At 45.4% G+C, this 12299-nt stretch overlaps 1 protein-coding gene across 1 annotated transcript in view; it reads left to right on the top strand.

The window, feature by feature from the left end:
- The first annotated feature begins 90 nt into the window (after positions 1-90).
- Positions 91-12299, top strand: part of HSD11B1L (hydroxysteroid 11-beta dehydrogenase 1 like) — a 140199-nt gene continuing 127990 nt past the window's right edge. The window contains exons 1-2 of the mRNA XM_075314729.1: positions 91-284; positions 10119-10249. Coding sequence (XP_075170844.1) covers positions 203-284; positions 10119-10249 — 213 coding nt within the window. The 5' untranslated portion in view covers positions 91-202. The remainder of the gene's footprint in view (positions 285-10118; positions 10250-12299) is intronic.

The raw sequence follows: 12299 nt of genomic DNA, 5'->3' as shown, positions 1-12299 counted from the left end.
CGCTGCAGTATACGCTATGCTTTACTACAGGATATTGACAGGCCACAGTACACGTTATTACGCGGGCAGGGCAGGGGTTAAGCCAGTACAGTGTGCTTTCTGGAATGGTAATTCTGAGCATGTGACTCTGTAAGTACTGGGCGCTTGTGTGAGCTCAGGAGCACTTCGTGTCACAGACCTTCCATGCTCCAGTATCTCCAACATGGGCTTCAAGATGAAAGGATTGTGTTTGATGGCATGTGTGGCAATACTGGGCTATCTGTACAGGGACACGTATGATCCAGGTAAATGGGGACCTACATAGCTGGGAGAGATGTTCTGCAGAAGTAGAGCGGGCTTCCATATACTCAGTGGTGAGATGTTCTGTAGAACTGGAGCGGGCTTTTCAATATTCTGCGGTGAGAGGTTCTGCAGAACTGGAGCGGGCTTTCCAATACTCTGCGGTGAGAGGTTCTGCAGAACAGGAGTGGGCTTCCCAATACTCAGCGGTGAGAGGTTCTGCAGAACTGGAGCAGGCTTTCCAATACTCTGCGGTGAGAGGTTCTTCAGAATGGGAGCAAGCTTCCCAATATTCTGCGGTGAGAGGTTCTGCAGAACTGGAGCGGGCTTTCCAATACTCTGGTGAGATGTTCTGCAGAACTGGAGCGGGCTTTCCAATACTCTTCGGTGAGAGGTTCTGCAGAACAGGAGTGGGCTTCCCAATACTCAGCGGTGAGAGGTTCTGCAGAACTGGAGCAGGCTTTCCAATACTCTGCGGTGAGAGGTTCTTCAGAATGGGAGCAAGCTTCCCAATATTCTGCGGTGAGAGGTTCTGCAGAACTGGAGCGGGCTTTCCAATACTCTGGTGAGATGTTCTGCAGAACTGGAGCGGGCTTTCCAATACTCTGCGGTGAGAGGTTCTGCAGAACAGGAGTGGGCTTCCCAATACTCTGCGGTGAGATGTTCTGTAGAACTGGAGCGGGCTTTCCAATACTCTGTGGTGAGAGGTTCTGCAGAACTGGAGTGGGCTTTCCAATACTCTTCGGTGAGAGGTTCTGCAGAACAGGAGTGGGCTTCCCAATACTCAGCGGTGAGAGGTTCTGCAGAACTGGAGCAGGCTTTCCAATACTCTGCGGTGAGAGGTTCTTCAGAATGGGAGCAAGCTTCCCAATATTCTGCGGTGAGAGGTTCTGCAGAACTGGAGCGGGCTTTCCAATACTCTGGTGAGATGTTCTGCAGAACTGGAGCGGGCTTTCCAATACTCTTCGGTGAGAGGTTCTGCAGAACAGGAGTGGGCTTCCCAATACTCAGCGGTGAGAGGTTCTGCAGAACTGGAGCAGGCTTTCCAATACTCTGCGGTGAGAGGTTCTTCAGAATGGGAGCAAGCTTCCCAATATTCTGCGGTGAGAGGTTCTGCAGAACTGGAGCGGGCTTTCCAATACTCTGGTGAGATGTTCTGCAGAACTGGAGCGGGCTTTCCAATACTCTGCGGTGAGAGGTTCTGCAGAACAGGAGTGGGCTTCCCAATACTCAGCGGTGAGAGGTTCTGCAGAACTGGAGCGGGCTTTCCAATACTCTGCGGTGAGAGGTTCTTCAGAATGGGAGCAAGCTTCCCAATATTCTGCGGTGAGAGGTTCTGCAGAACTGGAGCGGGCTTTCCAATACTCTGGTGAGATGTTCTGCAGAACTGGAGCGGGCTTTCCAATACTCTGCGGTGAGAGGTTCTGCAGAACTGGAGCGGGCTTTCCAATACTCTGCGGTGAGAGGTTCTTCAGAATGGGAGCAAGCTTCCCAATATTCTGCGGTGAGAGGTTCTGCAGAACGGGAGCGGGCTTTCCAATACTCTGCGGTGAGAGGTTCTGCAGAACTGGAGCGGGCTTTCCAATACTCTGCGGTGAGAGGTTCTTCAGAATGGGAGCAAGCTTCCCAATATTCTGCGGTGAGAGGTTCTGCAGAACGGGAGCGGGCTTTCCAATACTCTGCGGTGAGAGGTTCTTCAGAATGGGAGCAAGCTTCCCAATATTCTGTGGTGAGATGTTCTGCAGAACTGGAGCAGGCTTCCTAATACTCTGTGGTGAGAGGTTCTGCAGAACTGGAGCGGGTTTCCCAATACTCTGTGGTGAGAGGTTCTGCAGAATGGGAGTGGGCTTCCCAATATTCTGTGGGGAGATGTTCTGCAGAAATGGAGTGGGCTTCCCAATACTCTGCGGTGAGATGTTCTGCAGGACTGGAGCGGGCTTTCTAATACTTAAAGGGAACTTGTCAGGTCCCCTCTGCCCTCCAACTCAGCAGCATTCATACCTGTATGCCCAAATTCCTGCCTAATCAGCTCCGTATATTGCTGTTCACTAATATGGATTTTAAAAAAAATGACAGATAAGACTGGCCGCATGCTGCATCTTTTTATCTGTGGTCACAGAAACACAGATTGTGGCCTAATAAAACGGATGACATTTTGCCGTGTTTTTGTTGCGTATTTTAAAGGAGAATCAAAATCTGATAGAGTACGATCAGTGATAGCTAAAATAGATAGAACGAACATATAGAATAGATAGAAATAACAGAATAGCTTGATAGATAGCTTGGTCAGCTGTTTTTTAAAATTATTTTTTGGTAAAAAAAAATGACATGGGGTCCCCCCATTTTTCATATTCAGCACAGGAACAGCAACAGCAGTAGGCTGCAACCCTCAGCTGTTTGCTGTACCTTTTCTGGTTATGGAAAAATAGAGGTGATCCCACGCTTTTTTTTTTTTTAATTATTTGATTTTTTAAAAAAAAGTAATGTGGGGTCTCCCCATTTTTCTAAAACCAGCCAAGGTACAACAGACAACTGGGGGCTTATATTATTAGGGTGGGAAGGGCCATCATTATTTGGCACTTTCCAGCCTAACAATAGCAGCCCGCAGCCACCCCAGAAGTGGAGCATCCATTAGATACGCCAATTCTGGTGCTGGACCCAGCTCTTTTCGTTGCCCTAGTGCGGTGGCAATGGGGGTAATAAGGAGTTAATGGCAGCCCACAATTGCCACTAAGTCCTAGCTTAGTAATGGCAGGCGTCTATGAGATCCCGCACTCATAAGTAATCTGTAACTCTAAATTAACACAAACACCAAAAAATCCTTTATTTTAAATAAAAGACAAAAAAAACACTCTCACCACTTTATTAACTCCAAAAACACCCGCAGCTGCGACATAATCCACACGAGGCCCCACGACGATTCCGCTCTGCTACATCTGAAGCTCACAGCTATTGAAGATGACTGCCCGCTGTGAGTTTCAGGCAGAGACTGAGCCGCGATCAGCGGGGCGGGGGGAGCCATGCATATTCAGTGAAGGTAATAAGCGGGTCGGGAGTTGAATGAGTGGGAGCAGTGTGACAGCTGGCCCGGTGAATCGGTAAGTATGAAGCGCTTTCCCCCTACCCCTTTGCGCCAGATTCTGATCCGCATAGACTTTACATAGGGACCAGCATCTGGCCAGATACCAAGGATCAATCCCTCGCTGACCCGAGTCAGCGTGGCATTGATCTGCCAGTTCTCCGAAACGCAGGGACAAAACGCGAAAAGAATTGACATACTGCATCTTCAAAAACGCAGCCAAAAAAAGACGCACTGTGCGGACAGTGAAATAGAAATCTCAGACATTCCTGAGAGAAGGAAATGCATGCAGCTAGGTGCATCTTTGTGACCACAAAACTTCACCAAAAACTCAGTGAAAGATGCAATGTGCGCACATAGCCTAAACTGCGCCGTATCTGTGCCAATTAGGGCTTTGATTAATCACAGAGGCGTTGTTTCCCCAGACTAGTCGGAAATCACCTTCAAGGACCCTTAAAGGCCACTTTACACACAACGATATCGCTAGCGATGTGACACGACCAGATCGTTGCTACGATTTGCCGAGATCGCTCATAGGTCGTTTTGTAGCGGTCACACGTACCCATCTCACAAACGACGCTACATCGTTCAGCGATATATTGTTTGACCAAGGCGGTCGTGTGGACACCGTCACACAGCATTCCTCCCAACGATTCCGGCAACAACAGAGGCATATAATTGTCCATAGCATACACCCTGGCGTGTGATTGCCTCACCCTGTACACGCCCCAACTTCCATACTGTCAGAATCTCCTCCGGTCTTCTGTTACGTGATTGTCTGTGAAATAAAAAGCCGCATTTGCGGCTGCCCCGTGTGACACAACCACCGGTTTCGCACGCGTGACCTGTTTTGTGTGTGTGTGTGTGGCATCCGACCTTTATGCCTTTCTGTGTTCTCCAAGGCTTTTTTTATAATAAATTTTTTTAATTTAAAAAACAAACAAACAACAGACATGCGGCCAACATGTGCTTACAGGTGTATGAACATGTGAGCAATGCAGGATAGGGCTCGGTGTTTTTTTACTCCGGAAGTATGCACAAAAACAAGGTCTAAAACAAATATGAACTTACCCAAAAGATGCAATCAATCAGGACAAAAGATAGTAGCCGTAAATGAAATAATACACGTCACAGCAGAGCTCTGTAATGAAACGCACACAGGACCGCGGGCAGCCACAAAGGACGTCAATGAAACTTTGTGTCTGCCTTATCAACCATGCCTGGCAAATCAGAACGCAGTTGGTACCACCAATCAGAGCGGAGGAGGCATGGAGCATTGATCGTAACGACACGCCCGTGTCACTGATGATGGACGCATTAACGATGTTGTTCGTCGTTGGCAGGGTGTCAAACGTAGCAATATTGTCTGCTGCGTTCGAAACGAACAATATTTTGAAACTGAACGACGTGTGAACGATCAACGGTTTTCACTATTTTTAAGATCGTTCGGAGTTGCTTGTAGGTGTCAAACGCAACGACGTCGCTAACAATGACGGAAGTGTGTCACGAAAACCGTGACCCCGACGACATATCGTCAGATGAATTGTAGCGTGTAATGGGCGTGTGTCGGACGGGAAAGGGACTAGCGGACGTGGCGGCTCCTCTGGCACCCTCAGACCGTGGGCTCCCAGTGTGCATAGAGTGGTAGCCACTCGGGACTAACAGTCCTTGCTGGTTGAGCTCACTTGTAGGAAATAAATACCTGGAATCTGTACACCTCTACAATCCCATGACAGGCCTCTGTTTGCCCTCCTTTCGTCTCCTTACAGGAGAAAGAACTAATCGACTTTGTACACCTTGAAGTCAGGCAGCAAGGGGTCCCCCCTTACCTGTTATATTGTCTACATATGTTTTCATCCTTACAGGCAATACCAGTGGTCAGGCACATCCTGAGGAGCTGCATCTCCTTTAACCCTCTAGAATAGAAATTACTTATTCTGGCCATCAAAAGGACCTCAACATGACCCGGACACATTTTTCAACCTGAATAATAGGAGTGGACATGAACTCCCTGTTTACAACAGACCAGCTCACAACCTGTGAATATACAACTCTAGTTAGTCCAGGTACTAATTAATGGAAAGCCGTAATTACTTTTCGGACACGAGATAGTCATCTAACTATTATCTTTAAAAAGGATACAAGCACTCAACCACAAGGATCAACTACCTTGTGTCCTTCTTTCCAAGGAGTGATTCTTTTATATCCCCTGATGATCCCCTGTACTGCGTTAGGGGGGGGTGAAATGCGTCGGGAGAGCTGGGGGATCCACAAGCTAAGTGGAACTCTGAGCTCTTACCTAACTTTTCCAGTACTTCCTAACTAGGGAAACCTATCAAACGGAAGAACCCTGGACATCTAACGCTTATTGTCTTTTTTGTCTATGGTTCTATTTGTATATATGTACTACACTCTAAATCACGTTATTTTTGGTGGTGGTTGCCCCCGCTAGAGGGTAGCAAGGACGGTGAGGCTGACGTACATCTATAGCGTAAAAATAGGCTTAATTAAGTGAAGATTTCTAACTATAGCTAAGGGGGATAGTCACAGCATATATCTATCAGCATTACTCTGACAGTGACTAACCAACGCCTTCACTTTATCCTCTCTCAGAAACATTGTCTGGGGTTGTCCTCAGGCGAGGGGACTGTTTGTCTGACACCTGCACTTTATTTTTATGTCTTTATGTGATCTGAAATATATTAATGGGAAGAACTATACAATTGTTCTGTTTTAACAATTTCTAATAAAACGATTTTATGAGAGTAGACCTAATAGTGGTGTTCTTAGCGTGTAATGGGGCCTTAAGACTCAAAGTCCACTTACTTAAAATATATCACTGGGTTAAAATGGACAAAAATATTAAAATGTAACCTTTTATCAGTTTGATACATTCTTAATTTTAATGTTTCCAACCCTCTAAGCTAGAGGTCTCAAACACGTGGCCCGAGGGCCGCATGCGGCCCCTCAAGCTGCTTCGTGCGGCCCGCAGGCCCATTCCCCTGTTGACTATCGCGGCCGGTGCAGGGACCGCAGCCACTGTCTGCGTTTTATGTCAGACGATTTTTTTGCCGACTTTGCAAATACCTTAGATTCGGGGAGGAGGGGACCTCTGCCTGACCTCAGAAGGGGTGGTATCTCCTCCCCGGACCTACGGAGGCTGTGATTGACTGACAAACGGTGCTCAGCCAATCACAGCCACTGTAATGTTTCAACCATTGAAAATTGCTGAAACATTGAAATCCAGCCATGATCAGTGCAGCTATAGCACTGATCATTGGCTGGAGCTTGGTAACCTCTGTTTCACCCGCTCCCAGCTCTGATTGGAGAGACCGGCCTTGTGACCGATCTCTCCAATCACTGTGGATCTGGGGCCGGTGACCGCTCCCCTCAGCTTCACTCTGTCTGTGAAGGCTGAGGAGAGCGATCGGTAAGTTATAGCGCTCCCACCACCCTCTTCAGCCGCTGCCGCCGCCACTACCCCCGATCTGCCGCCACTACCCCATCTGCTGCCGCCCCTCCATCGCCACTGCTCTCCCCCATCAGCCGCTGCCCCCCTCCCCGATCTGTTGCTTGCTCTCCCCCATCCTCTTCATCTGCTGCCCCATACCCCACCTCTCACCCTCCTCCAACTGCTGTGATCCTGCTGCCTAGATCATCCTGTAAGGTAGCTATCCCCAATCTCACCTCCCCCCATCCTCCGCCGCTCCTCCACCCGCTGCGCCCTTTCCCAGCCGCCGCCGCTCCTCCACCCGCTGCGCCCTCTCCCATCCAATAGTATTGTGCCCATCCTATAGTAATATCCCCATCCTATAGTAATGTCCCAATCCTATAGTAATGTCCCCAGCCTTGTCCCCATCCCATAGTAATGTGCCCATCTTGTCCCCATCCTATAGTAATGTGCCCATCCTGTGGTATGTGTCCCATCACTGTCCCCTTTTACTACTCTGCCCATGCAGGTCCTCTTCTTGTGGTAATGTACCTATTCCTGGTCCTCTGCTTGTAATTATGTCCCATACTGGTCCCCCTTCAGCCCCCAGCCTGTTTTAACCTTGATGACCCGGCCATTTTTTGCAATTCTGACCAGTGGCACTTTATGAGGTTATAACTCTGGAACACTCCAATGGATCCCAGTGATTCTGAGACTGTTTTTTCGTGACATATTGGGCTTCATGTTAGTGGTAAATTTAAGACAATATTTTTGTCGTTTATTTGTGAAATATATATATGATACCAATAAAAATGTCACTTTGTCCTGCAAAGAATGCCCCCCCCCCCCAAATTATTTATTTTCCTTTGTGCGGCCCATACACCCAGCCGCGTTTGAGACCCGTGCTCTAACCCTATCCAATCTCGGCTATTTTAAAGGAGATGGGATACAAGATATGAGGGAGTATACTGAAAATCTAGAAAGGTAGTGTAATAAGGATATACAAATTCCTGAGTGTGCTCTTATGTATTTAAAGCATGTTCAGTTCTGACTGCGTATCCAAAAATATCCATAAAGGCAGAATCCTGTATAATGAAGACCGGAGGATGGCTAATCTTCTGGATAGCACACTCCCCATAGCCTGGAAGATAGAGAATATAAAAGATGATTTTTGCCAAATGTCCCATCATCCAGGAGGCATACAGGTCTGGCTAATTTCACCTTTATGCCACCTGTATGGCCATATTAATAACTAAAAAAAATGCAGAAGGGTGACAGATTTAAAAATTTTGCATTCTTTGCCTTTTATAGTCTCTCTTGCAGTGTCTATTGTTGGCTGCGGAATGAGTTATCTGACTTATCTGCCAGTGAGCGCCTTCTGATGGTCCAATAGGAGAATTTGTAACTTTTTTTCTTTGTCTTTTTCTGAGCTCTCAGATGATTTATGATCACAGACTACATCAAAGCTGAATGTCCAGAAAAATAAAGAGTCTGTAAAAGCCAAATTATGCAACATTTTTAATGAAACCCAAATGTAAAAATAATTTTTACCTTCAAATATTTGTATTTAAGTAATAATTAGAGACCCAAACTTTAAAGTTCGGTATTCGTACCGAACGCAGACTTTACAAAAAAAAAAAAATCAGTGTTCGGAGTTCAGGCACATTACTATGCATCCCACTAGAGTGAGCATCGCAGTGCTCGGGTACACTCGGTGCTAAGCCCAGTGCAAGCCACTTGCAGTGTTTAATGGCTCGCCCTGGGTACCAATAGCGAGATCAAATGTAGTGTGTACAAACAAAAATAACAATTATAATATGGAAAACCCCTGCCCTCTCTCCCTTGGAAGTGCTGGCTGCATGTGGTCGGAGACCTGAACTGCCCAATCAATGAGCTACAGTGTGGTTCAGGTCAATATTGGGTCCCAAATAGAACTTTATCTAAGGCCTCCTTCACACATCCATGTAAAAAAAGCACGTTTTTCACAGTTCGTTTTGGACATCCGTATGGCCATCCGTGTGTACGTTTGTGTCATTTGTGTGACATCCGTGTGCTGTCTGTATGGAATGTCCGTTTGACTAGTACCGGAAAACAAACGCATGATACTGAAACAAATGTTTTCTTTATGAGTAAAAGATGTGCAAAGCTAGAAAAATTATAGATAAATGCTAAATAGGTAGGTAATAGATATAGTAGATGGATAATAGATTGATTGATAGCTTGTACAGATAGTTAGCAGAGTTAACATAATTTCCTGGGAGGAAAAAAAGGGTTCCCCCGAATTTTCATAACTAGCACAGATACAGCAGCTGTGGACTTCAACTCTCAGCTGTTCCTTGGCTGGTTTGCAAAAATAGAGGGGATCCCACACTAATTTTTTTTTATTATTTGAAAAAATAATTTTAAATAAACGGTGCAGGGTCCCCCCCCCCCTTGTTTCAAACCAGACAAGGGACAGCAGACAAATGGTTTTTAGGTTGGGAATGGGCATGGTTATTTGGCCCTTCCCAGTCTAAAAATACCAGCCCGCAGTTGCCCCAGAGATGTCGAGATGTTGCATCTGTTAGATGCACCAAATCTGGCTCTGTACTCTGCTCCTCTCGTTGCCCTGGTTCGGTGGCAAACGAGGTAACATTTGGGGTTGATGCCAGCTGTGAATTGCCAGCTGGCATCAAGCCCTGGTATAAGTAATGGGTGGGTGTCTATCACACACCCCCATTACTAATCCAGTAGTGTAAAATGGCAAAAAAAATATTTTATTTATACAAGCACGCCCCAACTACATCTCGTTCACCAATTTATTAAAAAAAAAAGTCTGCCGTAGTGCATAGCAATGTCCCACGATATTCCTCAAAAGCGAACCTGAAAGACATAAATAGAGAAAATGATGAAAGAAATAAAGACTATAGACATCATCATTCCACAATTTATTACTGTGAAAAAACCCTAACCCAAGGTCTGGCGTAATCCAAAGGGGGTCCCACGACGTTGCAAGACTTGCTGTCCCAGCCAATAAAGAACAGATCGTTACTCATTGGCTGGGAGAGCAGTCACTTCAGCTCATACACTGTGTAAAAACAACTGCAGTGAACTCGGGTAACCTTTTGCTCCTTTTTATATGCTAACGTTACCTGTCATATAGCAACCTATGATCTCCGTTCACCGCTAGCTTAAAGGTTAAAGGACTCTATCAATGCTAGTTAGTAATCATAAATTTCTCAAAAGGTATAATTATGAATTTCCCCTTTAACAGCATCTGTATTCTTTCTCACAAATGAGGACTTTTAATAAACAATTTTTTTAATAACCGTCTATATTTCTTTTCCACAGCAAGCCTTGCGGAGGCTAGGGTTATAGTTACTGGTGCCAGCACCGGCATTGGGGAAGAGATCGCATATCACTATGCCAGAGCTGGAGCACATCTTGTGCTGACTGCAAGAAGGGAAAATGTTCTGATGATGGTAAGCAATAGAGATGTGTCGATATGAGATTTACTAATATCTATGTGCAATAAAGGCTAAAATTACACTTACATTCAACAGGTTTATTGCTGGGATTTCTGGGTGTACACAAAAGTTGTAGGTTGTGTGCTGTAGTCGGAGCACCAGATATGCACTGTTGGTGGTAGACTTTACAAGATGACATGTATGAGAAGTACAAGATAATCTATTGACTTGTTGAAGGCAATATACTCTTTATAAAATCAACAGCAACAATGTAGATGTTGATTTGTGTTGTGGTGTGTGTGTGTGTGTGTGTGTGTACATGAAATTTCTAAAATATCATAGGTTTAGCTGGTATTGTAAAAAGCAGCATTTTATTTACATAAAACTGATGAAACAACCATGCAAAAACGCAACATGTGAACATAGCCTTATGGAAAGATCTAGAGGCTGTTTCAGTTTGTTGTCCCATATTGTAGCAACAGGAAGTTGTAGTTTTGCTCAGTTCCCGCTAACTTGTAATAAGAGGGAAAAGGGGGTAGGGAAAAGCTCATCGTTAAGTCTGCTGGTCCACAGGTGCACGGACATGGCTGGTAACCACGAATCAATGTAAAGAAAAAGGAAGGTCGAGCACCAATATATTGCATAAAATGTTTGTTTCTTCATTGAAAAATCACATCCATAATAAAATCTCGTGCATACCCATGATGTGGATCCTGTGAGGCTCCTGCCTTACGAGTCTGTTATTTACCTGTGTACCGCAGCTGATTGTCGCATTTTAACTTGAGAATTGTGACTTCCAGGGCACTTGATTCAAGCTATTCAACATCATCTGAAATTGCCGAATCGCTAGCCTCGGAATTGCTATGTGGAGCGTCTCTAGTAGATATAGGAATTTTGGGAAAATCGTCATCCTAATGGTGGCCATCCTTCCGAAGAAAGATAGGTGTAACTTATCCCATATAGTTTTAATATTTAATTTCCTAAAAAAAGGATCGGAAGTTTTGTGTGTGTGTATAGAGGGAACCGTACGTGCGTGTTATATGTATACCAAGGTATTTTAAGCGGTCTTTTTTCCCAAGCATATTTAAATGTGGATTGCATAGATAAGAGGGCTGGTGACTTCAAGTTTATTGGTAAGGTTTCTGTTTTAGTAGTGTTCATTTTATATCCTGATAGGTTTCCATATTCACTCAGAATGGAATGCAAATTGGGTAACGACACCAGCGGGTTACGTATTGTTAGCAGGATGTCATCTGCAAAAAGTGACAGTTTATATGCACAATCCTGGACCTAAATCCTACGTCTGGGCTCTCCCGGATATGCGCGGCTAGGGGTTCTATGCAGAGTACAAATATTAGAGGGGAAAGGGGGCAGCCCTGTCTGGAGCCATTATGTATGGAGAATGAATATGATGATGCATGGGGATGTTTTACTATTGCTTTTGGGTCTGTATACAGAGCACAAACATCCTGCAGAAAAGGCACTTCAATACAAAATCTCTTACGAATAGCGAATAGAAAAGGTCAACCTAACCTATCAAAAACCTTCTCTGCATCGAGGCTAAGGAGCAACCTCTCCCCTTTGCTTTTGTTCAGGACATCAATTAGATTTATCATCCGTCTAGTATTATCTCCCGCCTGCCTGTTGAGAACAAAATCCACCTGGTTCCAGTGTATCAATTGTGGGAGAGGCATGGAGAGTCTGGTGGTAAGTATTCTCACAAATATTTTTAGGTCTGCAATAAGAAGTGATATCGGGCGGTAGCTTTTGCAGTCAGCAGGGTCTTTTCCCTACCTTGGTATTTCGGTTATATGAGACCGCAACATCGATGGAGGGATTGGCGAGCCCCTCAAGAACGAATTGAAAAGAGTTAGCATGTGGGGGAGGAGTGAGTTCTGAAAAGTTTTGTAGTACAGGTATGGAAAGCCATCAGGGCTTGGTGCTTTCCCATGCGGGAGCTCTTTGATAGTGATAGCTCCTCACCATTGATCGGAGCAGTGTGTTTAGAGCTTCTGTGTCTAGGCTGGCAGAGATCAAGCTGCAAGATATTCGTTAAGCAGAATGT

This window comes from Anomaloglossus baeobatrachus, chromosome 1 (assembly GCF_048569485.1).
Source record: "Anomaloglossus baeobatrachus isolate aAnoBae1 chromosome 1, aAnoBae1.hap1, whole genome shotgun sequence".
Classification (NCBI taxonomy): domain Eukaryota; kingdom Metazoa; phylum Chordata; class Amphibia; order Anura; family Aromobatidae; genus Anomaloglossus; species Anomaloglossus baeobatrachus.
This window is presented reverse-complemented; position numbering and strand designations above follow the sequence as displayed.